General features: G+C 52.5%; 2 protein-coding genes across 7 annotated transcripts in view; one reads left to right on the top strand and one right to left on the bottom strand.

Moving 5' to 3' along the window:
- CDCA8 (cell division cycle associated 8) overlaps positions 1 to 27,992 on the top strand; it is a 176,662-nt gene that overhangs the window by 83,969 nt on the left and 64,701 nt on the right. The window lies entirely within an intron of this gene.
- Positions 725 to 22,284, bottom strand: RSPO1 (R-spondin 1). 6 transcript variants are annotated; one of them, XM_055586356.1, is made up of 6 exons: positions 22,174 to 22,284; positions 16,501 to 16,897; positions 5,954 to 6,145; positions 3,810 to 3,959; positions 3,369 to 3,557; positions 725 to 2,683 (listed from the first exon to the last, which is right to left on the bottom strand). In XM_055586356.1, exons 2-6 carry the CDS (start codon positions 16,592 to 16,594, stop codon positions 2,520 to 2,522), a joined length of 789 nt encoding a protein of 262 aa, XP_055442331.1. In that variant the 5' UTR covers positions 16,595 to 16,897; positions 22,174 to 22,284; the 3' UTR covers positions 725 to 2,519. The 6 variants fall into 6 exon arrangements, 5 of the variants coding, with proteins under 5 accessions (XP_055442331.1, XP_055442330.1, XP_055442333.1 ...); XM_055586355.1 differs by having other exon boundaries at positions 22,091 to 22,226; XM_055586358.1 differs by lacking the exon at positions 22,174 to 22,284 and adding an exon at positions 18,052 to 18,122.

The raw sequence follows: 27,992 nt of genomic DNA, 5'->3' as shown, positions 1-27,992 counted from the left end.
CCTAAACAGCTTCCTGATAATCTGTCTTCTATACCACAGCCAACATGCTCAGTCTTTCAAAATTTGCAAAGCTTCACATCTGATCATGCTGGCTTGCTGCTTAACTCTTCAGAAGCCTCCTTTGGCTCTGAAAATAAAGTCTCAACTCTAGGTGGACCTTTCTGGAAACAACTCACTTCCCTTGCCCTCCAGGCCTCCCAGCTGTATTGGTTTTCTTTCATTTCATTGAACACCAAGCTCCTTTCTGCCACAGGACATTTGCATGTTCTGGGTCCTCAATATAGGACTATGCTGTCCAATACAGTAGCCACCAGTAACATACGGCTAGTGAGCACTTGAAACACGGCCAGCATAACCGAAGAATGGAATTGTTTATGTACGTTCAACTAGTTAAATTAAAAAATTTTTAATGTATTCAATCCAGCTATCAGAAAATATTCATCTACTCTTTAAACAACTTGGGTCTGTGGGAGGTGAATCTACTGTTTAAACATTTTTTATTTCGGCTGTGTTGGGTCTTCGTTGCTGTGCTCAGGCTTCTCACTGCGGTGGCTTCTCTTGTTGTGGAGCGCAGGCTCTAGGTTGCGAGGGCTTCAGGAGTTGCACTGCATGGGCTCAGTTGCCCCATGGCACGTGGGATCTTCCCGGAGCAGAGATTGAAACCATATTCCCTGCTTTGGCAGGCAGTTTCTCAACCACTGGACAACCAGGGAAGTCCTGAATCTACTCTTTAATTTGAATTTTTATTAAACCTAAATACATATCAAGTATTTCTGGTGAAAATTTAGTGTCTGAATTGATATGCTGTAAAGGGTAAATATATACATAGAATGTTGAAGACAGTTTAAAAAAAGAACGTAAAAGTGCTCACTAATAATTTTGTTTATATTGATTACATGTTAAAAAGACAACAGAATGCATACATTTGGTTAAATATAAGATAAAATGAACTGCACCTGTTTCTTTTTACTCTTTAAATGTGGCTACTAAAAAGTATTAAATTAGATAAGTGGCTCACGTCGTATTTCTATTAGACAGCACTGGTCTAAACGCCCTTCCTTGTCTTTGTGTTAACTCTTCATCCTTCAGAGCTTAGCTCAAATGTCACCTCCTCTGAAAAACTTCCCTGAGATAGCTTTTATTTTTATTTAGTTTTATTTACTTTCATAGCTATGTGTGTGTTTCAGTGGTTTCTGCCTTTAACTACACCCATCGATAATTACACATTTATTGGAAGGATTACTTGATTCATGCCTGTTCCCCCACAACCCTGAAGCTCCATGAGAGCAAGGCCCCTGTCTGGCTCCCCGCTGGAAACCAAACATCCTTCCAGAGCTTGGTGACCAGATGGCTGCCAGTGGACACTTCAGAATGACAAGAAAGGATTCCATCCACTCTTCTGCCATCTACCCCACCACTGGGGTCCAGTGGTCCCCAGCCATCTCAGGGTCCTGGACACTCCCTCCCCCTAAAGTGCCATGATAACCCTTCAGTATATAGATTCTACCTCTCCCAGATGGGAAGTCTTCCTTTAGAGCTGACCAGGATCCTTCCCACTGCAAGCTGGCCAAGACCTCTATTCCATCCCTCGAGGGAATGAGAGCAGTGCTTCTCAGGCTTGAATGTACATGCCAGTCACCTGGAACCTTGTTAAAATGCAGCCTCTGGTTCTCAGGTCTGGGATGGGACCTGTAAATTCTCATTTCTAACAAGCTGCCTGCTTATAATGTTGATGCTGGTCCACAGGCCACCCTCTGAGCAACAAAGATGTAGAGAATCTGGTCCCGCCCCACATATCACCACCCCCCCCCAACCCCGGCCCGTGGAGGAGGCCAGCAGGGGTCTCCTAAAATTCAGCCCTTGTCTCTTCCTGCTCTCCTACGTACTCCACCAAACCCTGTACCCTGAAAAGAAGCATAGTACCTGTGGCTACTGTTGTCAGTTGGTTTTCGTTTTTAATTTGAAATAAACCTTTAAGCAGTTTTCAGAGTCAGGAAAGCCCTGATATGAATGTGTAACAGTACTCTCCAAGGATAAAGTCACACAGCTGGAGATGCTGAACAGTCCTCAAGCTTTGGCTGCTGTCTGCCACGCAGTCTGGTCCTATGAACTCCTCCAGAAGGTTCCACTCTGCAGAGTCTGGGCTTGGACGCTGGTCAACATTCTCTCTGATGCATCCACTGGTTGCATCACAAACCAAGTGTGTGCCTCTTGGCCCTCTGAGGGGCAGAGATGATCCCTCTGCCTCCCCACCCCACTCACACAGTGATGTCCAAGGGACAGAAGTGTCTTCCAGTAGCCTTGATGTGTGTGTGTGCATGCGCGCATGCATGCACACATGTTTGCACATATGTCAGTTACCTGTTTGGACATGGGGTCTGTGTGCATGTGTCTGTGTGTTCCTGTATGTATGGAGAGGGTGTGTACGCATTGCCCCCAGTGCTCAAGTTCAGTAAAGCTCTCATCACACAGAGCAGCACTGGACTCCTTCGCATGGACCGGGAGGCTAAATAGGGTCCCTAGGTGGGCCCCGCAGAGGTGACCGGCCCCACTGTCCCTTGCTGTTGCTGCTGCTGGCCCTTGCGTCTCCGAGCGCCGGTGCCCGCCTCCTTGCTCTCCTTGCGGCCGGGGTTCCTGTTGGCGTTCTCCCGCCTGCCCTGGCTGCCCTTCCTCCTCTTCTGCCCTGGAACCCCAACAGCAGGAAGAGTCAACAAAAGGCGTCCTGACACAGCAGGAGGCCCTGGACATGGCCAAGAGCGGGAGGAGGGATGTGGTCAGGAAGCTGGGCAGTGGGGTGGGGAGGAGGCCCAGAGGTGGTCGGGGTGCCCTCCAGTCAGGGCTCTGCAACATGGGTACTGAGAGGGGGTCCCATGAGCCTTTTCACTCTTCATCTGAACCAAACCGCCTCCTCTTTCCTCACGTTTCCTCAGACCTTGGATCCCAGTGGCCCGAGGGCATCTCCCAGCAAGGCACTGCAGCTCTGGGGACAGGCAGGACGGCTCCCCACTCCTTCATCCCGCACCACTGCCACATCATTGCCACCTGCGGGCTATGTGACCTTGGCCAAATCACTGCCCCTCTCTGGGCCTTCGCACCCCTCTTCCAAGCTCCCCTTCCAATGGCCTGTCCAGTGCCAGCATCCCCTGAATCAGAAGCAATGGGGAGGGATAGGACCACAGAAGCTTCCCGCCATCCCACGCAGTTGCGTGGATCACTGTCTACCTGGCACGGGTTTGCACAGCATGGGGTCCTGAGTTGAGGATGCCCCAACTGGCCTTGGCCTGAGCCCTCTTCTGGGTCACAGGTAGGAAACAGGTGATCAGACCTCCCACAGCCGTGCTGACCCCTGACCCCCAGCCTCAGCTCACCTTCGGGGCAGGGCGTCCTCCGCACTGTGCACTTCCGCGTCTCCTTGGTGTCTGAGCAAACTGCGTGGTCTCCCCCCGGGGCATGGAGCACCCTCCGAGTCCGCTCCTCCAAGCCCCTCCGGAAGCCACAGAGCTTCTTCTTCTTGGAGCAAGGCCCCCACAGAGACCACTCACTCATTTCACATTGTGCTGGCGGGAGGGGAGGGAAGCAAGGGGAGGAAGGGGTCACGGCTCCTCACCTGGCCCCATGTGCGCCCCAGGGAGCCTTTCCCACTTGGTCTCGGCCTCAGCCCCAGGCCAGAGGCATCCTTAAAGTCCAGAGAGCATAAAAGTCCCCAGAGAAACTCGGGGGGGGTGGTCGTCATGAGCAACTGCACAGAGCCCAGCCCACGCTCTCTGTGGGGGCCCGCCCCGTTTCTGGCCCAGACCCTGCCGGCTTACCAGGGCTGCTGCACTCCATGGTGCCGTCTGCAGGCGCAGAGCCCTCGGGACAGGCGGGGTAGCAGCGGCCTTTATGCAGGTACAGGCTCTCCTGACACTTGGTGCAGAAGTTGTGGCTGAAGCAGGCCTCGCAGTGCTCAATCTTGCATTCTGAGGGGAGGGCCGGACCGGGGGTGGGGGCTCTGTCTCAGCCCCAGACGGACCCTCCCCCCTTCCCGTGCCAACCCACCCACACAGGGCAGGACAGTGGCCTGGAGCAGCCACTACCGCAGTGGAGTCTTGGGAGGAAGAGAAATAAATGAAAGCGAGGGGCGGGGAGAGAGGAGGCCAACACAGCCCCTCCTGAGAGCCCGCTGGGACTCTCCCCACCCACCATCTGCCCAACCCAGCACCCGCTCCAGGCCTGGGAACCCAAGGGGAGGCCCAAGAGAGCTGGATTCAGAGCACAGGAGATTGGTGGGGCAAGAAGAGGGTCCCAGCATCTCAGGGCACCCCAAGGACCACCTAATCAGAGCCAAACTGAGGGATACAATGACGCCCTGAGAGTGGCTGTGTGGTTTCCTCTTCCCCTACTGCTGGGCACTAACAGCACCCCAAAGCCTGGTTCTCCTCCTGCCCAGGGAAGCAAGAATCTGCCTGGAGGATGGGGAGCCATCCCAGGGCAAATTCCTCTGCCTCTGCAAGGTCGAGTTCCAGGAACCACCTTGGTCAGACTCCTGGGTCCCTCCCTGATGCCCTCCTGCCAGCTCTTCCTCCTGCGGGGCGGTGGGGGGAGAGGGTGGCTGGGCTAGGCTGGAAGCCAGAGGGGTCTTTCACAATCTCGCCCCTCCCGGACTGTGGGCGGAGCTGACTTCCTACCAGTCCCCGCCCCTGAAGTCCGGGCTGCCAGTTTCCCAGGAGCAGGCATGGTGAGGAATACCCTACCCAGATCCCTGAGGAGCGGAGCGAGAGGGCAGTCCTGGGGTCCCACCTCCATCCTCATAAGGAGGGTCCCCACCCCACCCTCCTCTGTGCCTCCTGGCCTCTGAGTCCTGGGTTTGGTGGCAGGCAAAACAAACAAAAATAAGAAGAAAAGCCACTCCGTTTGTTTTGTGCCAGACACTGAGAGCTGACATATGCCTCTCACAACAATCCTGGGGGTAAAAACGAACACCCACATTTTGAAGATGAGGTTTGGAGAGGCTGCGACTTGCCCAAGGTCACACAATGAATAAGCAGCAGAGTTGGGATTTAGAACCCAAGACGGCTGAACTCCCCTCAGGCATTTCCCTGGGACCTTGATGTTATCAGCTATGAAAAGGGTACCATCACTTAGGTCTGTCTCCCTCCCAAGGTGCCTGTGTGGCTGAACCGATAGAAGGTCTGGAAATGCATGCTAAACTCCAAGGCTCTGAACAAAATGAGAGGGTCACTGGCATTGTTTACGGCAGAGGGTTCACCGCGTGGCTCCCAGCTGAGAGGGAGGTGTAACAGCACGTGCTTCGGAGCACGTGAAACTGTAGCTGGTGTGAGAGAGCAGAGCAGAGTGGGGGGGGGTTGAGTGGGGGGGGGGTTGGGTGGGGTGGGGGGGGGGGAGGATGGAGAGAGAGGGCTGACCAGGGCTTGAATTTCTCTGCCGTCAGTGGAGCCAGCAGCGATTTTTTTTTAGGTTATATGTCTCAGAAGCGTCTTTCTGGCTGCAGGGCAAAGGGAGGGTCGAAGGGAACCAGATGAGTGCTGGGGGACAGATGGATGTTATTGCAGTGGTCCAGGAGAGAGGTGATGGGAACCTGGATGCGACAACGGCAGTGAGGATGGAAAGGAGGTGGAGGAGGCACAGTTTGGTTATTGAATGGCTAAGGTGGGGGCATAGATGAGAGGCTGGCTCTTAGGTCTGTGCCTTGGGTGATGGGTTGGGACACTGAGAGTCACCCGTGGGAACACAAGTCAGTGCAGGTTTGGAGGGAGGAGATGCGGCTACATTACAGGCTGGAAATGTGGGTGGGATGTCTGGGGAGATGTCTGGCCGGCAGTTGGATATTGGAATCAGGAACTCCCCTCCTCAATATCTCCTCCACCCCTCTTGCAGCCCATCAACAGTTCAAAGCACGCCCGCCCCATATCCAGAGTTTCCAGCACCCTTCCCCAGCCCTGCCCACACTCACTGATGCACTTGTTCATGTCAGGGTTGCGCGCATCAAAGTATCCAGGTGGGCAGGACGGCAAGCAGACGCCTACTTGGCGGATGTCGTTCCTCTCCAGCAGGATGAACAGCTTGGGTGAGCACTTTAGGCAACCGTTGACCTCCGAGCAGAGCTCACAGCCTTTGGCACAGGCCTGGCTTCCGTCGGCGCTGACTGCAAGGATGGAGCAAGGGTGAGAGGCAGCTGTGGGAGAGGCCTCCATCTTTCCCAGGCTCCCACAAGGATGGAAAGTGAGTAGATAGGAGTTTCAGCCTACAGAACGAATGTGCTTCTCAGAAAGTGCAGGCCAGGCTGGCAGCTCTCTGCAAGGCTCCTTTATAAACCTTCCTAGCATCTGCTTTCAAGGGAACTAGCACAGCAAGAGCTGCCGTCCACCCTAAATGCCCCCTTAGCTCCAGGAGCAATGCAGGCTCACCCCCCAGACTCGCTCCACCATCGTCAGAGAAGGTGCTGAAGCCTGGAATTTACACAGCCCTGAGAAAATTTTAAGGACAAGAGGGATAATGAGAAAAAGGCCACCTACTCAGAGACAGAGAGACAACTGGAATAACCTATGTCTAGAACAGTGGTCTCAACCAGAGATGAGTCTGCTCCTCAGGGGAGCAGACTTTTTGGCAAAGTCTGGAGGCATTTTGATGCTCACGCTGGGGAGGGGGTTGTGGCCTCTGGGGGACAGAGGCCAGGGATGCTGCTAAACACCCTACAATGTGTGGGGCAGCCCCCACAACAGCAATCTAGTCCAAGATGTCAAAGGTGCTGAGGTTGGAAGCATCCTTTGAGCCAGTGAGGTCCCCAACCCCAGGGTTGAGTTTCAGACCTACGATCTCGTTTCCTCCTTCACTTGTTCAACCAACACTCACCTGGCCCTGCCCAGGTACCACATGCAGTGCAAGGGCCAGGGACATGGAAGCAAAGACCCCTGGCTGTCCTGAACTGCTCTCCAGGGTACAGACAGTGCCTCCAAACAGGCACGTGCTGGCAGCCACGAGGATCAAGAGAATCCGGAAAGAAGGAAGGGGTCACAGACAGGGGCCATTCGGGTCAACTCTTCAAGAACGAATAACAATTTGTTCATTGGAAAATAGAGACTAGGGCCCTCTAGGGCAAGACCACAGAGGTGTAAAGCGACCTGAAGGAAGTTGAGGAAGACTGGGGGTACAGGCGAGGTGGGGAGGGGAGTGGCGGAAAATAAGTAGTCCTATCTTTAAGCACCTGTTATGTCATGACGATGGACTTGAATTCTATCTTGCAGCATTTTCCAAAGAATATTCCTTGGAACAGGATTCCCCTATATGTTCATAGGAAGATGTGGAGAAAAGGCCATTGCGTTAGATATATCTGAGAACCACTGTGTCCAACAAGTCTAAACTGGATTTTCTACTCCAGGGCTTTTTGCAGCATTTGTGGATCCCCTGGAGAAGGGAATGGCAACTCACTCCAGTATTCTTGCCTGGAGAATCCCATGGACAGAGGACACTGGCTGGCTATGGTCTATGGGATCACAAAGAGTCGAACATGACTGGGAGTGATTAACGTTTCATTTCATTTCATTGAGCTTCTGTGACTTTAAGTAACTTTCTAAGAGGGAGACAGCGTGAGCTGCACTTCCAAGACATTTTGGCCACAGAGCCCTTGTTTCACAATGTTTCAGGGGGACCTTTCTCAGAACTGATGAAATATAAAAGTCATCAGCAAGTTTTAAGCAGAAGCGAGGTCTGGTCTGATTTACAAGTTGGGAAGTGCCCTCTGCAGCCTGGGGAGAGACCAGAGACTGGAGGACCATTTGGGAGGAAGCTGACCAGATCATCCAGGTGAGAAAGATGGAAGAGTCTTCAACAAAGTTTTGTTCAGTGGAGATGGAGAGAAAATGATTTGAGAGATACTCAGGAAATACAATCAGTATGGCCATTGTGACCAATCAGAGGCTTGGTTACTTCCCAGAGTTCTGGCTTAGGGGATGGGTGGGACCCATCATTAACAGAAGAAGGCAGTGAGGAGCTGTGTACAGGCTGGAGGCAGAGAGCCTGGGGAATCAGAACAGAGATCGCAGAAGATCTTGCAGCAATGGAGGACTCATGGCTTAGACTTCACTGGTTGGACCTGAAGTCAAATGCCTGGCCTGTGACCCTGGACGAAACTCTGCATCCTGTGGGCCTCCCTTCCCACCTAAAAAGGGAGATGAGGATGCTTGCTCTGGAGGGCTGTGGGGGAGAGCTCTGGCTTCAGGAATGATCCTTGATTTCATAACAGGAGAATGCGTAAGAGAAAGGTAAGCAGAGGAGAAGGGGGAAATAGCAAACACAATAATGATAAACAACAACAAAATCTTAATCATAACCTCCGTAGCTTACTCCTAAAGGCTGAACACTTATGTGGCGGGCACTGCTCTCAGTGCTTTACAAATATCAGCTCATTTGATCCTTAAAACCCATGCAGTGGGTGATACTACTCTTTTTTTCCCCTCTCTTTTTCACAGATGAAGAAATAAGAGAGCTTGAATTACTCGAACAAGGCTTCCCAGCCAATATGTGTTCCAGGCAGTGAGGGAAAAGTTTATGAAAACCAGGGGTGACAGGGAAGCTGAAGGTATGGTCAGACTGGTTTTTCAAATAGAGAACTTACTTATATAGAGTCAAAGTTACCATTTAGCCAATCGACAAATTTAAAACTTAATATCACTCTCGTTGGTTGGGTCATTGTAAGAGGAAAGGACTCCAAATGTGGTATCAGAGCTTTGAGGGAGCCTGCTTGGGACTGGTTTTCTACTTTGGGCTGTTATTCAGCTATATTCCAAATGAATAAGTCACTGTAGATTTTAGGTACCATTTCCACTCCAACGATGTTGTTTATGACTCAAGGATTTGATTCAATTCATGGCTGAAATGAAGGCTCCCTCTAGGTTTTTGGCTTGCCCTGATCCTGGGAAAGATTGAAGGAGGAGAAGGGGACAAGAGAGGATGAGATGGTTGGATGGCATCTCACTCAGTGGACATGAGTTTGAGCAAGCTCCGGGAGTTGGTGAGGACAGGGAGGCCTGGCGTGCTGCAGTCCACGGGGTCACAGAGTCAGACACAAATGAGAAAGTGAACAACAGCAGCAAGAACCAAAGCCATCCAGGTGTTCCGTTTGTAGGCGTCTATGGTTACATTCCCATAACTCATATATTCCTTCCTTATCACTTTAGTGAAGGGCACATTTGCAAAGGGCCTTCTTAGCATCCTGCTGTCTGCCTCTCACTTAACCAACAGCAAATCTCTGTGTGCATTTCCCTGCAGAGGCTTCAATGACACGTAAGATAAAGTGCGGCCCATGGGGCATCTGAAATTCATTCCGCATGGGTGGTGCGTGGAGTGAGTGGAGAGGAAAGCAGGGGGCAGAGGAGGAAAGGCCTGAGCCCGTAAAAAAGGAGCACAGAAATTATTCCAAAGGCCACAAGGAGTCCCGGGGGGCCTTAAAACAGGAGACATGGCCAGGGCTCCATTTTAGAAAGATCCTTCTGTAATGTGGAGAATGCATTGCACAGATGGCAAACCTGGAGGGAGGGGGACTTCCAGGTTCCAAGAGATGGAGGAGGTGGAACCAGGAGGATGGAAAGGTGGAAAGGTACAGATGCACGTAAGATATTCAGGCGGTAGAATCAAGGAGACTAGGTGACGGACTGGACATGGGGGTGAGGGCCAGGGGCAAGCACAGGTCAAGGATGATGCCCAGGCGTCGGGCTTGGGTGATGGGATAGCCCCTGGCCCTTCGCCAAGAGAGGGCCCACAGGAGGAGGAGCAGATTCGAGTGGAGGAAATGACGAGTTGGGTTGAGTTTGTGGTTCTTGTGGCACACCCCTGGGAAGGTGTCTTGTAGGCACCGGAACCTGTGGCTCTGGAATTCAAGAGAAACATTTTGGCTGGAGATTCACATGTGGAGTCCCTAATACGAAACAGTCATCAAAAGCCTGGAGGTCTATGAGATGGCTAGGGAAGTGGGAGCAGACAGCGAGGAGAGGCATTAGACACTGAAGAAAAGGAGAGAAGAAGAAGGGTCAGCTAAGAGATAGAGGAGGCGCACTCAGACAGGTAGGGACACTCAGAAGTCTGTTGCAGCATGGAGGTCGAGAGAAGAGGACACTCGAGGGAGGAGAGGGGAGCCCAATGCCAGGTGCTACTCAGATGTCATGTAAGGACCCAGCCACAAACAGGCTGTTGGCATCCCTGGTTGAGGTGGAGAGTGGATGTCAGTGGTTAAGGAGTAAAGGAAGGTGAAGATGGAGAACCATCTCTTTTAAGAGGCAGGCTGTGGAAAGGGGGAGAGAACTCAGGGATCTATGCTGGGAGCTGTCGTTTGGGATTAAATCCGTGGGAGGGGAAAGCATCCTGGGGAAGAAGGGGTGCAGCTTGAGAAGAGGACCAAGAGCTGAGGCCTGGGCAATACTTGCATTCAATACACAAGCAGAGGAAGGGCCTGGAAAGAAGCTGAGAAGGAATTGCTGGGGAGATGGGAGGACATTGGGGTGGGAGATGGGAACCGAGTGGGAGAGGGTGAGATCTTAGGGACCAGGGCTGGGACCTCTGGGAAAACCTATGACACGTGCACCAAGAGGTGATTGGGTGACCTCAAGAAGGGCATTTCTGGTGGAGTGGTGGGATGCAGGCCCAACCACGGGGGGCTGAACAGTTAGTGGAGGGGATGGAGGTGAGGAATAAAGTGAGAAGGTCAGAGAACACAGAAAGAGCCCGAAAGGAGAGACCAGCTGGGAGCGGGGACTGTGAGCACAAGACAGAGGCAGGGAGTGATGGAGTGAAGACCAAAGGATATGAGAGGGTCAAGACAGAAGTCAGCCAGTAAGACCAGCCTTGAGGCTTGAGACTGGGGTCAGGGCAGGGGTCTAGAAGCTGAGCTCCATGAGGTTTGGGGGCTCAGGAAGGAGAAGGGTGCTGAGCAAGGAGGAAAGGGGCTCCAGGATGGGCAGGGGCAGTTCAATGAGGAAAGGGACACTTATCCAGGGGGATGGGAATCAAAGAATGTTCTCAGCTTAGCAAGGCAAAAAGATGAGCAGTGAGGGGATGGAGAGCCAGAGGGCAGGGGGCTGTATGTGCTGGGAGAGAGGGGGTGTCCAAGGAGATGCTGGGTGTGGACAGAGGTTACATAATGATTCAAAGGGAGAAACTGAGGCTCATTCATTCCACAGACGTTCACTGCACACCTAACATGTGTCCAGAACTGCTAGGAGCTGGGGACGTGGAGGAACAGCAATAGATGCCCACCTAGGTCTGGCTGCACATTTTGGGGAATGGAAGAACACTGGAGGACACGCCCTTACCAAGCAGGCTAGGTGAAGAGGGTGTGCAGACCAGAGAAACAGCCTGGGCAAAAGCTGTGAGGCCCCGACCATCCTAGTGCATCCGTGAAACGGAAAATAGAGCTTTATTCTAACTGGCAAGGAAAGGACCTCAGAAGGGCATGGTTGGTTCACAATTTGACACACTCCCTCTGGCTTCTGTGCCTATGATGGGAAGGGGCTTGCCTTGCAGGGCTGGAGCCTGGTTGAGGATGGGTGGGCTCAGTGATGGGGACAGTGCTCAAAGAGCTCATGGGGCCCTCTTCCAACTTCTTCACAAAACTCGCTCATTAAGGTTCTGCTCTTCCTACCCGCACCGTACTCTCCACTCCTCACTACCCAACCCTGCCCTCTGCCTCCTAAGCACTCCGTGGAGCCCACTGCACTGAACCAGGAAGTCAGGGCTGTGTCTCCTCCATTCCCTGCTGCTTCTTGCCTCCTTCATCCTTGTGCAAACCCCTCTGAAGCTGATCTTTCTGTAGTCAGGCATTGCCTCAGGGTGACTCAGCCCCGCCCCCTGAAGAGCGGCTTCTGGCCACAGTGCCTCTTCTCTAGGGACTTCACTTGTTCCAAGTCCCCAGATTCCTCATCCTGGAATCTTTCCAAAACTCAGATTCATGGTGTCATGCCCCTACCTCTTGGTGGTTGGTGGTTTAGTCGCTAAGTCGTGTCCAGCTCTTTGTGAGCCCATGGACTGTAGCCTGCCAGGCTCCTCTCGCCATGGGGTTCTCCAGGCAAGAATACTGGAGTGGGTTGCCATTTCCTTCTCCAGGGGATCTTCCTGACCCAGGGATCAAACCCAGGTCTCCTGAATTGCAGGCAGATTCTTTACCAACTGAGCTACGAGGGAAGCCCACAACCCATCAATAGCTCCCTATCTGCTGCAGAATTAAGACTCAGCTCTTCCACCTGGCCTAAAAACTTCCATGAGCTGATCCCACCCACTTCATCTCTTAAAACTACCTCTAGGCAATAGGGAACTATTTTTATTTCTCTGAATACATCCCACTACTTCACATCTCTGTGTCTTGCTCAAGTTGGTCCTTCTGTCGGGAACACCCTCTGCCTCCTCCTAAGCCTAACTCTTTCAAGCCTCAGAACTAAAGTCACCTCCTCCAGGAAGTTTCCCTTGATCTCGCCTTCTGGTAAAATCTGGATATAGAGTATTTCTATGTGTTCTCTGCCCCCAGTATTTGAATCCATCACAGTAGACACTGCCTTTCATCATTATTATCAGCTAATATGTCTTTTTCTCCCATTGGAAAGAGCTTTTGGAGAGTGGAGCCTGCCTTGTTTCTAAATGGGAGCCCAGTAAGGAGTGAGGCTCCACAAAAGAATAGTATTCTCCCAGAATGTAGGGCTGAGGATGTGGCGAGTGACACAGAGGCTCAGGGAAGGGGCTATATGAAGAGAGTATGGGGAGTGGGACAGGAAATAAGTGGTTGGGCTTGGGTGAGGATCAATGGCAGGGGAGGGGAAGGCTCCATGACACAGAGGAGGGCTGACCTTCATTTAGGGGTGGTATCTAGTCTTAGAGGAATTAGTTTCCTTGAGAGACCCTTGAGTTAAGTGGGTGGAGGTGAAGTGAAGTCGGGGATGACAGGACCCAGGGCCTCACTGAGCAGGCAGAGGCCACATGCTCTCCATTCCTGGTGCCCTGGTGCCCTGGGCACACCCCCCTGGGAAGACTGGCATTTTTCAAGTTAACTGTGAGCTAAGTTTCCCTGCACTTTTTTATCACTTGGTTCCAAATAGCCTTTAACTGTTCTGTTGGTCTCCCACCTCAAGCTCCCTCCCCTCATGCCCCACTACAGCTGGATCAAGCACTACTCCTCTGATTCAAACCTCTAAGGGGATGTCCTCATTACCCGCAGCTCAAGTCAGGGTCAAGGGCCAACTCCCAGCCTAGCAGGTACCAAGAGCTCCAACCTCTGACCTCTGCCCATTTATGCAGCATCGCCCCAGCACTCCCTCAGCTCCTGGAAGCTTTCATTGCTCTACCCTCATGGGTGTTCAGCTTTTTGTTTTAAGAGCACAACCCTTCTTTTCCATAGAAAAGAGCCTCCATGTATAAAGCAAAACGAGCAGAGCAGTTCCAGTGAAAACCCCAGGGCTCCCGAGAACTGCACCCAGAAACCACTTCTCCAGCTCTCCCCACAGCTGCACCCCATTTCCTGCACAGTCTGCGCCTCATCCTAGCTCCTCACCTTTGGACATGCTGGTCCCCTGCCTGGGTTCCCCTTCCCCCCACCCCCACTCCCTGGCCTGCAGATCAACTGTGCTGGGCTGTGCTGGGCTTAGTCGCTCAGTCGTGTCCAATTCTTTGCGACCCTATGGACTGTAGCCCACTGGGCTCCTCTGTCCATGGGATTCTCCAGGCAGGAATACTGGAGTGGGTTGGCATGCCCTCCTTCAGGGGATCTTCCCAACCCAGGGATCAAACCCAGGTCTCCCACACTGCAGGCGGATTCCTTACTATCTCATCTTTAAAATTACATCTCAAGAGTCACTCTCGGGGCTTCCAAAGCCCTCCTGGTTCCCCTCGGCATTCCCTACACGAGGTTGAAATTGTCTCCTCCCCACCACCCGTGGGTGCTTTAAGATCCATCTCTGCACGCAGGGCCAGGGTCTGTGGGTTCGAAACGGACGCATGAGGAAGGGCCCAGGACATATACATGACTACATACAAAATGCATAACTAATGAGAACCTACTTTATACCACAGGAAACTCTACTCGGTGCTCTGTGGTGACCCAGATGGGAAGGAAGTCTAAAAAGGAGGGGATACATGTATTCACATAATGATTCACTTTGCTGTGTAGCAGAGACTAACAACGTTGCAGAGCAACTAGACTCCAATAGAAGTTAATGAAGAGAGGAGTGGATGAGGCTTCAGCCAAGGAAGAGAGACTCTACAGACCCTTTTCTGGGGGAGGAGGTGAAGGCTTCAGATGGAGGACGGGGCAGTGAGAAGGAGCCAAAAAAGGTGAGTCCAGAGAAGGGCAAATATCACGTGATATCGCTTATACGTGGAAGCTAAAAACATGGTACAAATGAACTTATTTACAAAACAGAAATAGTCACAGATGTAGAAAACAAACATATGATTACCAAGAGGGACAGTGGGGAGGGGGATAAATTGGGAGATTGGGACTGACATATACACACTACTCTATATAGCCTAGATAACTGATGATGACCTACCCTATAGCACAGGGAGCTCCACTCAGTTCTCTGTGGTGACCCGTATGGGAACAGAATCTGGAAGAGAGTGGATCTGTGTATACATGTGGTTGGTGCCCTTCGCTGTGCAGCGGAAGCTTACAGCGTTGTGGATTGACTATGCCCCAATAAAAGTTAATTTAAAGAAAAGGGAGAAGAGTCACCTCTCTCTGAGCCTCTGTCCATTTTGGACCCTCGTTGCACCCTGAGTCTTACCCACCTCTCTCCCTGTCCTTGCATCTCACCATTAAGGATGTCTGTCACTCACACCGCTTGGTGATAAACACTGGGCTACCCGTGCTACCGAGGCTGCGGGATGTGGCTGCGTCAAAAGTGGAAACATCGAAATGGCTGCATTTGATTGGCTGCTGCTGGGACCGGCCCATTCTGCTGGCCAGGCCAGTACTTTTTTTTTTTCCTAAGTACAAAAGATGATGAACCCAGGTCTCCTGACCCTCTGGTGTAGGTGAGTGTGTGGCTCAGCAGCGGAAGTGTGACCATTAACGCATATCACATGATGGTGAGTGGCCTCTCTCGTTTTCTCTCTCCTCTCGGAAATAGAGGAGACTGATTATAAATTGCTAAACTGCATCTGGCCGGTGGAGACCAAAATACTGGCCGCAACAGATGAGAAGGGAAGAAAATCAAGGCCTCGCTGCTGATTAAACCTAACCGTCTCTAATTGTTTGTTAAGCCAGGGATTTTCAGCTTCACCAGTTCTCTGAGCTTCTCTCTCTGGGTTGGATTCTGGCCTTGGCCACTCCCGTGGAGACCCGACAGAACTCCATTGCCTTTCAGCCCTTCCTGGTGGGCCTTGGTCTGAAGGCCTCAGAAGTGAAGCAAGAGGTGGTGGGGCTAGACTTGAGAGGAGCTGCCCGTCCGGGGGCATGACATCACTTCCGGGGGACGCTGAGAGACAGACAGACTTGGGTCGGGCCTCCACCACATACCCAGGGGCCACTCCATGACATGATGGCATGTCCTGAACCTCCATCCCTGAAGGCATCGAGGGAAGGATAGGGGACCTGCTCTCAGGACAGCCTAGGATAGGATCCTGGGAGAGACAGCGAGAATGGTGAGGACAGGTAAATACTCCATCAGGCTCTGTTTTCAAGAAGGCTGGGCTCACAGGAACCAAGAGACCTGGGTTCCAACACTGACTGTGTGTCTTTTAGACTGTCATCTCTTCCCTTTTCTTAGCTTCAGTTTTCCTATTTGTACAATGATGGGATTTTTTTTTTTTTTTTAGGCTGTGAGAACCCTTTTCTTCCAATGACACCTTATGTGGAACCTTCCCGAAAGCAAGGAAGAGTGAAGCTGCTCTGGTTTGAAGGGTGGAGGGGCCAGCCTTCTGCCCACTGCCTCCCGGTCACCCCTCAGTGCAGCTTCCTGAATCCCACTGGGCAGGGTTAAAAACCACAGTGGTTGACAGTCCCACGAACACCCTGCTCCACTGTCCCTTCCCCATGACCTGGGCAGGGAAGTCTGTTGCCCACTCCCTGTCCCTGTGGGTTTCCTGGCTCCTGAGGAGTTGAGGGCTGTATTTCAGACCACTAAATGAAAGGAGCCCTGAACTCCTCTGTCTGTGAAGCGGGGACACTGAGCACCCCAGGGGGACCGGGCTGGGAAGCATCTCCATGGATACCACACAAAGCTGGTGTGATATCAAAGGGCATAATCCACAAACTGGATCCTCACAGGAGAGGGGTTAATCTAGAAAAGAGCATCTACAAAGGGGAAAACAGACAAAGTGAGTTATCTACAGGATGGGTAATCTCAATAAATTAATCCACAAACTGGATAATCTACTGAGTGACATACAAAGCTGTAATGGACAAAGCAGAAATCTGCAATGGTCATCACAGAATGAAACAGCCGAAGGTCGCAGTCCCCAGACAGTGCCCTCCCCGCCACCACTCCCAAGGACCACCAGGGTCCAGCCCCATCCGTTACTCACTCCGCCTCTGTCTCTTCCCCTTGATCCCCCGGCTGCCAGCGGCCAAATGCATCCAGCTCAGAACCAAGGCCACCACACACAGTCCAAGCCGCATAGTCACTCGCCAGCTCCAGGCCCCTGGTAGGAGGGGTGGTCTCTGCGGGAGTGGATGGCGCAGGGCTCTTGCTAACGCCTCCGGGGCTGGGTCAGCAGCAGGATGTCCAGGCCTGGACTGTATCCCAAATCTGCCCTGTATTCCAAATCCACCATAATCTCAGCTGGGGACAGAGAGGGTGTGGGGAGCCTACTTCTCCATCAGCCCATAAAGAGACCCAGAGAGCTTTCCTCAAAGGCGCCTCGGGGTGTCACATGGGGAGAACTCTTTGTCACTTCAGTCAGGACACCTCCAAACACCAACCTGTTGGGGGAGGAGAGAGAAGGGTTAATTCTGGGGTAGCAGGGCCCCCCCTCAACCTGGGTCTCTTGCCCTCCCATGTGGTGCATTACCCAGGAGACAACTCAGAATGTTTGAACATTACAAGTTACCCACCTGGCACCCCTGTAGAAGAGATTGGCTCCTTTTCCTATCTTGCAAAAGTCCCTGACATGGGATGGGAGTTGGCTACCCAAGTAGTTGGAATATGGTGGACACTCAAATCAAACTTGTGGATCACTGGAAACCAGCTGCCTGGCTTTCGCCCTACCCAAAGTGAGCCAGCTCTAGCTGGAAGTCCTTTATTAGGTCTAGCCTACAGACTTCATACTGCAGTAATATCATGACTCTTAACAAGCAGCTCTCTCTGTCCTTCAGCAAGTGACCCCTCAGCCTTCTCTCCCCGGTGCTGAGTCACCCCTGTGCCTTTCACCTGTCTGGAGCTAGAGCAGTGGCCCCCGACAAGCTGGCAGACCCGGCGTGGCCCTCCGGGCTTGGCGGGAGAAAAGGAAGTAAGGCTTCCCCCAGCCACAGAAACTCTGACACAGCAGGCCCGGCGGGCCTGGCCTTTGTGAGAGGATAAAAGAGGCAGCGATGCCCGCCCTGGCCAGAGACACAGAGAATGGGGATAATCCCCCAGCCCAGCGAGAGCCAGGTCTCTGGGCCCGCTGGCCCGGGTGATGGGGGCAGGGGGAACCGGCCCTCCCCAGTGAAATGTGTCAGGGAAGTTGGAGCCCAACCTGGGAGTCAAGAGATGAAAGCCCCCTTCCCACTCCCACTTTGCTTCACACTTTCACAACGAGGCCTGCACACGCCCTGCCCACACGCTTGCTGCACACACACCCGTACTCAGGCAGGGACGGGAGGAAACAGCGAGTCTTCAGGAAGCTTTGGAGACGCCAGGGAAGCATCGCTCTCCCACTGGCTGGTTAAGATGCCTTGAAAGAATCCCTTAGAGTCTCTTGTTTCCCCATCTATGAAATGGGGATAAATACGCCTGCTTCACAGGTTTGCTCTGAGAGTTGTCTGCGTTTCGGCCTAACTAATGAGAGAGTTGAAACACTTGAGTGAAAGTGCCCTTCCCAACCCTGTCCCAGTCTTTCCCCCTTCGCCTCCAGGGAGGCCCCAGGGGAGCCCACCTGCATGGGAGATAAATCATTATCCCACGAGGGAGTTCAGCAACCCCTCCTCGGTCTCTCCCACTGGCTTTGAAGGCCAAACACACTCAAGTGGTTAAGCTGCCTGTGAGAAGTGTTTACACGAGACTGATGGATCCCACCTGGAGCCGTGGCTGGAGCCTGTGGAGATGCCCCCAGCCACCCCCAAGTGCCCCGTCAGCTGCCAGCCCCCACCTGCCCCTCCAGTACTCCCTGTGTGACCTGCCAGAACTTTCCCATCTACCCCAGCCCCCACCACACTCTTCCATCACCCACAGATTACAGACCTCCGGCTGAGTGTATCAAACTGGGGTCTTCAGCCCCCAGTCCCAGAGGCTGGCCATCGACCATGATGGTTAAGGGCATAAACTTCAGAGTCAGGCTGCCTGGCTTTGAATGTTGCCTCTGCTACTTATTAGCTGTTACCTTATCCGACTTGCTTAGCTGGTTTGAGCCTCAGTTTCTTTATCTACAGGAGAGTGGTGGTTGTTTTTATAGCTTAAATGAGTTAATATATGAAGCTGCTTAGAATGGTGCCTGGCACACTAGGACTCAATAACTATTGCAATTTCTTCAACCAAGACTATATTTTGTGTCTACATTCCAATGGTCATCTAAAAAGCAATAAGACAGTTTTCATACCATCTGGATACCAATCGTAACACTGAGCACTATGATGCAATTTCCATATTTGCATTTATCTTTATGGTTGATTGCCTTGGCCCCAGGGATCACTCAGAGTGATACGGTTAACCTCTAGTGCTGGCCTTTCTCACACTAAGGTCTGAGGACCCCTGGCAGATACATTCTCAGGGTGCCCTGAGTCTTTCCACCTGACAAATACTGAAGAAGACCACATCGGACAAAGCTGGTGTTAAGTCCTGGGTCTGTGAGGCTTTGGTCTCACTGTATGCCTGGGGTCCTGGGGCAGAACAGATCTATGCATCTCTGCACTCCATGTGCCTGCAGGGCAAGGCGCCTAGCGCTTCCGAGTTCAGTTCAGTTCAGTCGCTCAGCCATGTCCGACTCTTTGCAACCCCATGGACTGCAGCACGCCAGGCTTCAGGGCTCAGCAAAGGCTAGCACCCTTCCTCCCCTATCCTCTACTTCCCTCTGAATTCCCCCTCAGTCCTCCCCGGTCTTAGCTTTCAGTCTGGCCCCTCCCAGGCTCACCCCAACCCTTGCCAGGGAAGATCTTCAGACCCACTCCCACCTGTATCCCCACCAATCTCAGCAGGGAAGCGGGGAGGAGGCTCCAGATCTGAATTCCACTAGAAAAGTGGCTCTGGCCTTCCTCGACCATCATGGGATGGGATGAGTTTCAATACAAAATCAACCCTCCAAAGGACTTGTGTTCACTCTGTCAGGGATACAAGCAACAGATGGGGAGGACGCAGAGTGTGGAGGGGGTGAACTGGAAGACAAATGCCCCATCTAAAGGGAGCATCTGCTATTCCATTCCAGCTGATTGTTGATGGGCCCCAAGACTGGCTCCACATTACTACATCTTCTGTTTTGTTTTTTTTTTTAAGTTGAAAACTCTGGATTGCATGTGATATCTGATTTTAAAAGCAGGACAGGTCTCAGACTAGAAACATCACAGTAGCAAGCCTCAGAAGATCCCAGGTCTCTGACTCTACTTCCCTCCAGAGAAGAGGTTCCCGCCCTCTTCACCCCCACCCACACACATGCAATGGTACACAGATAGACACCCACAGCGGGGCCACAGCTGAGAGAGGGGATAGGAGCTAATGACTGTCTTTTAAGCAGCCTGCCTCATTTCTATTGGTTCCTCTGGCTGATTTCCTTTGCCCCCTGGGCTACAAGGCACAGGCAGGTTCTTTTGGGAAGCCGGTCACTCTACACCGGCAGAGCCAGCAATGGGAACTGCTGGCAGTGATCACGGTCTCAGGCATCCGTGGGGGTGAGGAAGGGCACTTTGTCTCTGCCAGGGTTGGGGTGAGGGATCCACATTCATGGCACGCCTGCACGACCTGCCACAGGAGGTTCTCACTGACTCCTCACCACTACGCTAGGAGGAAAGTACAGTTATTCCCACTTAATGGGCAGGGAGAGGTTAGGGTCTCGGGGTGACAAACACAGTCAGTGAGCTGCTCAGGGTTTGCTGCTCAGGACGGGGACTCCGGAGGGCAGAGCAAGAGGCAGGGAGCTGAGAAGTGTAGGGCATGACCCAGCTTGAGGCAGGAGTGGGAGGCAGGGGCAGAGCTGGGGCCAGGGAGAGAGGCCCGCCCACTAGGTGGTCCAGGAGGGGAGGACACGCTGGGGAGGGGGACACAGCCGAGGGGTGGGGCGCAGAGCGGAGACTCAGCGCCCCCAGAAGTTTGCAATAACTTTCACCTTCTTCTCTGCAACACTATTTGGATAAATTGGTACTCGGTCCGGGGTCGGATACAGACCCAAAAATGTAAACCGTTCCGATAATTTCTCATTAGCTTTCCCCCGGACCAGCTACTGGTGGAGAGGACTGGCCGGCGGGGGCAGAATAGCTGGGCTGGGGGCGGGACCAAGTACGTGCCCGCCAGACCTGTTGGGATTCGTGTGTCCGCCAGAGCCAGGCCAGGTGTGGGGGTCGACCCAACCCCCGCCCCCCGACACCAAGAGGCAGCGCGGAAAGGTTCCTTTACGTCCCTCCATCACGACTCTGAGCGCTCAAAGTCTTCCTCCCTATCATCCAGAGAGGTCCAGCAGGTGCAGGGGGAGGGAAGGTGGACCTGAAGTCCCCCGACTGACACCCCCACCCCCGCCCCAAATCCAAGAGAACGCTCCAAGTCTGAAAGGCGGGCTTCACAAGAAAACCCTTGCCCCAAGCGCACGACCTGGCCCTCCTGGGAGCCCTGGCTTAACACACAGCGGCCACCTCTCCCCAACCAAGCAAGACGGTCCCTCGGCGCCCGAACCCTCGGGACAGTGAACCGCGCCGCCTCGTAGCGCCCCGAGGGGCGCAGCACACACCTTCTGCCACGTCGGACCCGGGCCCCGGCTCCGGCACTGGGGGTCTGGGGATGGTAACCGGGAGCCGTGGGATTCGGGGGAATCCAAGACGAAGACACCAGGAATCAAGAGCTTCTGCTTCGGGGGCTTGGGTTGGGGGGCGATGGGGAATAGGTCTGGTGGATTTGGGGAGTTTGGAACTCCGAGCTAGGAAGATCGCAGAGGGTTGCGGGGTTGAGGGCAAACCGGTGGAGGCATCGCCAGGAGGCTGCCTACAGGCTTGAGGGATGCTAAGCGTGGGGGCGGCAGGACTTGCAGAAGGGGCCCCCAAAGGTGCCCTCTTCCGCCCTCGCTGATTCGAGAGCAGTCAGAAGTCCCCTGCCTCTCACGGTCTCCCCCCGCCCCGGCACTCATCTCGGCCAAGCCCCGATGAGAGGGCCCACGGAGCCCCCGGTCCCAGGAGAAGGGGGCGCTAAGGAGGAGGACGGGGCAGCTCCCGGGGGGACTCACCTCCGCGCTGCCAGCCGCGGCGGGCGCAGGCCCGGGAGGGGTGAGGGCGCGGCCGGCTCACCCGCCCGCCGCGGAACTGTCCTGGGCGCCCAGCGCGCCCGCGCTCCGCCCGCCGGTTTCCAAGTTGCTCAATCTGCGGGCGGCTCACGCCCTCCGGGGCCAGCGCCCCACCCGGCGCATCGGTCCTCCGGGGCAGCCCGGTTCGGCCCTCCTCTCCACAGTCCCCACTCGGGCGATCCGCGCCGGGCTCTCCGCCCGCGCTGGGGCTCTCCGTTGCGCTTCGGCTCCGCCGGAGCTCCCAGCCGGGAGAGGGGCTAGTCCTCGGCGCGCACGAGGGAGGGAATCCCCCCCTTTTCAGTCCCACCCCCGAGCCGGCCCCCCTTCCCGGGATCCGCAGCAAAAAACGGACTGGAGCGCCAGGCCTGGGAGTTCGTCGCCCCCCTCCCGCACGCCCTTGCCCTCAGCTGGGGCGCTGCGCTCGGAGCGCAGGGCTGGCAACTGCACCCTTGGTCTGGACTCTGGCGCAGAGCCTCTGTGCTGCTTCTTCTCCTTCCCCTACCCTGCATCCCCGGCGATTCCAAGCAGCCAGAGCACCGGCGCAGCTGCAGGCATCCTGGGGTCAGAACAGGCCCGTGAGCCTACCAAAATCTCAGTTTTCCCATCAGGAACCTGGAAAGTGACAAGGAACAGGCTCCGAGGGAGTCTGGGGTCCCGCCCACACTCTCCTCTTCTCAGCAGTCAACTCTTCAGACCATCTTCCCAGTTCAGAGAACTGGCTATAACCTCCAGGGAACCCAGGTGAGGACCCTCCATTGGGTGCAGGATAGCCAGGTAGATCTTGAAGCAAAGCCTAGATACCAAATCCCTGCTCCAACACTTACCAGCTGTGTGGCCATTCCTAAATTACTTAACCTCTCTGAGCTTCAGAGCTCTCATCTGTTTTGAGAGGCAGTGAAACGAAGGATGCAAATGCCGGGTAGAATGGTAGGGACCCTGCTAGTGTTTGGGGAATGGGTCCTGAAGGGCTGCTGACACCTGCAGTGACCAGATGCTGTTGAAGTCAAGCCTGAGGGAAAGGAGGAGACAGACTCGCTTCTTGGGGTGGCAAACATGTTCTTCAGCGTCACTTCAGATTGGGTAAAGGGAACTGGGCTAACACTGTAGTTAGCAGGAGTTAAGTTAGAGCAGAAAAGCTATACCGATGTTGGGGGCGGGTAGGGGTGGTGAGTAATCAAGACAGGCTGTGGACTTTCCTTCTCCGGAGAGGAAGGGGGAGCACTGACTATGAAGACAAGGGCATAGGGTCATTTACAGTGACAGGGGGATGGATGGAATGACCTCTGGTGTATTTTGATGGGCAGGCAGCAGAGATGGTGGATGGATGGCCAGAGAAAGCAGAGCACTTGGGTCCTAAATACCAGGGTCTGGGCTCATTTGATCAGATCCTTGCCAAGCTTGCAGGGGGCAAACAGCCATTTCTGAGTTTGGTCCTGGGTCCCATCCACCACCACCCCAAGCCCCATCCCCTCCCCTCTACCCTCAGCCTCTCCTCCATCTCGCCGGCCCTTGGCTCTGCACTGTGCCTAATCAAACAGCCCCAAATGCTGAAAACTCAATGTTTATTTTATTTTATTTTTTTACACACTTGCATAACTCCCTGACAAGCCACGCCAGGCGTTGGGCTTTTTGTTTGGTTTTATTTTGTTGCATTTAGGGGGAAAAAGAGAGAGAGAGAGAGAGAGAGAATGAATAACACAAACCACCCAGCCCTAGAAGCTGTCCCAGGCCAGGCAGTGGGTCGGGTTTCCTGCCTGAGGAAAAGTCTGTGGGAGTTGGGTGGGGGGTGGAGGGGGGAGCTCGCTACTAGGCTCAGGAATGAGCAAGAAAGGGAAGAAAGCCACCTGGGTCAGAGAAGATAATGAATTAGAACCATGTGACAAAAATGGATGAATAATAAAGACCATTTCTTGTGCACCTAATATATGCCAAGCACTGTGCTTTGCATCTAAATTCTGTTACCTAATTTTGCAACCATTTTACTTTCTTTCTTTTTTCTTTTTCTCACAAATGTGAATTTGAAGCCTCAGAGACATCAAGTAATTTGCTCAAACAGCCTGTTAAGTGGCCAGTCCAGTTTTCATTATGTTAAATGACTTGTAATTTCCCTGAAAGTGTCATATTGCCCTGAGTTTGTGTATGCTGGTCTTTCTGCCTAGAAAGGCCTTTTCTGACCTTTCTCTTACCAGCCTTCAAAATGCCTACGTGAAGTTTCACCCAGCCACCTTGCACGTCCACCTCTGGACCTCATGCAGAGCTATTCGTCACTCATCACTGGCCTGCAATTATCTCTCCCACTGCAGTGTGAACCCCTTAAGGACAAATGTTGCCTCTGATTCAGCCTTATGATCCCAGCACCGCAGGCATACTTAACTAATGTTTGGCATGGCCATGATTGCATCTTTGGTAGTTCCTACAAGCTTATTCAGATGATGTCCCAGGTCACTATTTCTATTAACCCAGGCCAAGATCATCATTCTTATTAGAAGACCTAAGGTCAGTGGGCTCAGGTCAGGGCAGCAGCTCCTAGAGATTAGTGAAGTCCTTCATAATTCATGTCATCCTCTGCCAGGCAAGAACTGTTCTACCACCTGCAGGGTCATTGTCAATATACTTCCAGCTACGAGTAACAGAAGACCAACTCACAATGTTAGACAGCAGGGTGGTGTATTATCTCATGCATCAGGAAGAGCTGAGGTAGGAATGATCCAGCAGTTGAGGAGCCACACACATCAGATTCTGTCCTCTAGTCTCATTCTACCACCCTCAGTATCTTGGCTACTATCCTCATGATCCCAAGATGGCTGCAGCAGCTCCAGACACTGCATCTTCAACCAAGTTCAGCAATCACTTAAAGAGTTATGTGGCATTTGAAAATGGTTTAAAGGGTAACGTTTGAGTTGTTTTATCCAATTTAAAACATTTTAAAGGAGCTAACTGGATCACATGCCCACCACTGAACCAACCACAGACAAGAGGGATGCTGCTACTAAAATTAGCCTAGACCAGTCAGGATTTACTTGAACTATGAGGGAAAGAGTGCTCACAGAGAGAAGCAAAAACTGACAGCTCTGAAGAAGGGGAGACAGGCTTCTGGGTAGGCAACCAACAGTGCTTGTGATCACACTGTGACTCAAAGCAAAGATGACTTTGTTATTGTCAATTTATTGTAGACTTTCTTGCAAACCTTAGTCTCTGTGACCCCGTTGTCCTCTGAGATCATGTCTTCTGTCTCTCTTTCATGGAGGCAATATAGGATAGTGCTTAAGTGCACAGACACTGGAATTAGCCTTATTGGAGTTCAAAGCCTATGTCTATCACCAACTAGCCCAATGTCCTTGGGCCAGTCACTTCACCTCCCTGAGCCTCAATGTCCTCATCTGTAAAATGGGTATAGAAACACTATGCCCCACCACAGCTCTTATGGGCCTAACATAAGGTGATGCGTTTAAATAAAGAGCTCACGGCAGGACTTCCCAGGTGGCCCAGTGGCTAAGACTCTGCACTCCCAACTAAGACATGGCACAGCCAAATAAATAAATCAGTTCAGTTCAGTTCAGTCGCTCAGCCGTGTCCGACTCTTTGCAACCCCATGGACCACAACACGCCAGGCCTCCCTGTCCATCACCAACTCCCGGAGTCCACTCAAGCCTATGTCCATTGAGTTGGTGATGGCATCCAACCATCTCATTCTCTGTTGTCCCCTTCTCTTCCTGCCCTCAATCTTTCCCAGCATCAGGGTCTTTTCAAATGAGTCAGCTCTTCGCATCAGGTGGCCAAAGTATTGGAGTTTTAGCTTCAACATCAGTCCTTCCAATGAACACCCAGAACTAATCTCCTTTAGGATGGACAGGTTGGATCCCCTTGCAGTCCAAGGGACTGTCAAGAGTCTTCTCCAACATCACAGTTCAAAAGCATCAATTCTTCGGCACTCAGCTTTCTTTATGGTCCAACTCTCACATCCATACATGACCACTGGAAAAACCATAGACTTGACTAGACGGACCTTTGTTGGCAAAGTAATGTCTCTGCTTTTTAATATGCTGTCTAGGTTGGTCATAACTTTCTGTCCAAGGAGTAAGCGTCTTTTAATTTCATGGCTGCAGCCAAATATATAAAATACAAAACTCACGCAGGACTAGGAATCATACTGACTACTTAGTAATGCTAGTTTTTATAATTAGCTGTAATTTTGTCCTGTCATTGATAAATATTAACTGCTATTGTTTCCCAGGCATTGGGCTTGGAATGGAGGATAGATAAATGGATATCAAGGAATTCCCTGGTGGTCCAGAGATTAGGACTCAGCACTTTCACTACAGTGGCCCCAGGTTCAATCCCTGATCAGAAAACTAGGATCCCACAAGCTGCATGGTGCAACCAAAAAGAGAGAGGGAAATGGATATTATACTATCTTTCTCAGGTGCTTCTGGTCTAGTGGGGGATACATTTATAAGACCAGGTAAATGAGGAAGAATGATGGCACAATGAAAGGGGCAATCGTGACTCCTTGAGGGCATCAGAGAAGCGTCTCCAAAGAGGAAATTCTTGCTTGAAAGACTTGGCATTTTCTAATCATGTGAGAATGGGAGATTAAAAAGGTGTTCTAGGCAGAGGGAATGGTGTGTGCAAAGGCCCAGAGGCCTGATGATCATGGTGCCCTTAGAGGCATAACTTATCCTCCTTTGTAGGGATTTAGGATGAGAGAGGTGAGAAGCAGGGCAGCAGGTGAGATCCTTCCAGAAGGGCTTTGGGTACCAGGCTAAAGAGCAGGGACTTCACCTCAAGGGCAGTGGGGCTTATGACATGGATAACAGGCAGGATGGAGTTGTGCTTTAGAAGAAGTGCCTGGCAGCTCTTTTGTAAAAAAATATTTTATTTTTTAATTATTTTTTGGCTGCATGGGTCTTAGTTGCAGCACACAGGATCCATAGTTGTGACTTTCAAATTCCTTGTTGAAGCATGTGGGATCTAGTTCCTGACCGGGAATTGAACCTGAGCCCCTTGCATTGAGCCCCTTGCATTGGAAGCACAGAGTCTTAGCCACTGGACCACCAGGGAAGTCCCTGGCAGCTCTGGTGAAGGCTGGATTTGAAGCAGAAAGCCTGGAGGGGGTTAGCAGCCCCAGTGAGAGACGGTAAGGAGGGAAATTCCCAAGAACACCGCTCTGCTCCTCCTCTTTCCTTGCTCAGTCCTCCCTGCCTGAGGGCTGGTGTGTCCTCTGGAAGCCATCTCCCACCACAAGCCCACCCTCCCAGAGTCTCTGATTTGTAGGGAGCTTGGGCTCCCCTAACAAACCCCTTGGGATGCAGCAGCTCTCACCCCTTGGGGTCTGGAAAACCCACTCCTTCCTTTCTTCCCCTTGCCCGCCCTTTGTGGTCCTCCCTCTACCATCCTGGGAACTTCCTATTCTTCTCCATTCTTGCTGTTCTGCCTCCCTCCTCTCCTCACTGGGGTTTCCCGCCCTCCAGTGATGTCTTTGGTTACCCAGGACTTTGATGTCTATCTCAAGGTGCTCTTTTCCATCACAGGCATAACCATCATCTCGGGGACCTCATGCTCCATGTCAATGCCACTTTCAACGCTCCCAGACCTCCCAATGTCAATAGTCCCTTCAGCCTCCTGTCCACAGGACCACTCCTTCTTGGCCTCACCCAAACTGCTTCATCTCTGAGATCCTAGATGCCCCCATCAGGCCCCCATGAGACCCCCTTCCCCCTAATTCAAATTCTTGACATTTCAACTACTCGATCATGATTTCTGCCCTGTCCTTGCCTCAACATTTCCCCTGCCCTGCAAACCCTCCACCCCTTCCCACTGAGTTCTGGAGGAAAATCTTCCCAGCTAACCTGCCAGCTTCCACTGGGCTCACAGCCATGGGTATCCACCCCTCAAGCCACCCAGCCTCATCAAGACATCTGAGACAGCCAAGAGTGACTCCTTTAATTTCCTATTCCTAAAACTAAACTCGTGGGACTTCCCTGGTGGTCCAGTGGCTAAGACTTCATGCTCCCAACGCAGGGGGCCCAGGTTTGATCCCTGTTCAGAGAATTAGATCCCATATACCGCAACTAAGAGTTTGCATGCTGCAGCTGAAAGATCCTGCATGCCGCAACTAAGACCCAGCACAGCCAAATAAAATAAATATTTTTTAAAAACACACACATCAAAAACTAAACTCGTGACCCCCCTACCTAGAACCTCTTTCTCTGTAGATTTCTCTTTGGTAAATAGCAGTGAACCTGATAAACAGGAAACTGGGAGTTGTTTTTCATTCTTCTCCTTCTCTCACCTCCCACATTCACTCCATCGGCAAACTATGTCGGTTCTACCTCCAGACCATTTCCCAAACCCATCCACTTCTTACCTCTCTCTACCATTTATGCAATCTTTGCGGCTTACCT

Source organism: Bubalus kerabau, chromosome 6 (genome assembly GCF_029407905.1).
Source record: "Bubalus kerabau isolate K-KA32 ecotype Philippines breed swamp buffalo chromosome 6, PCC_UOA_SB_1v2, whole genome shotgun sequence".
In the NCBI taxonomy this organism is placed as follows: domain Eukaryota; kingdom Metazoa; phylum Chordata; class Mammalia; order Artiodactyla; family Bovidae; genus Bubalus; species Bubalus kerabau.
Note: the sequence above shows the minus strand (reverse complement) of the source record. Positions and strands in the feature narration are given on the sequence as shown.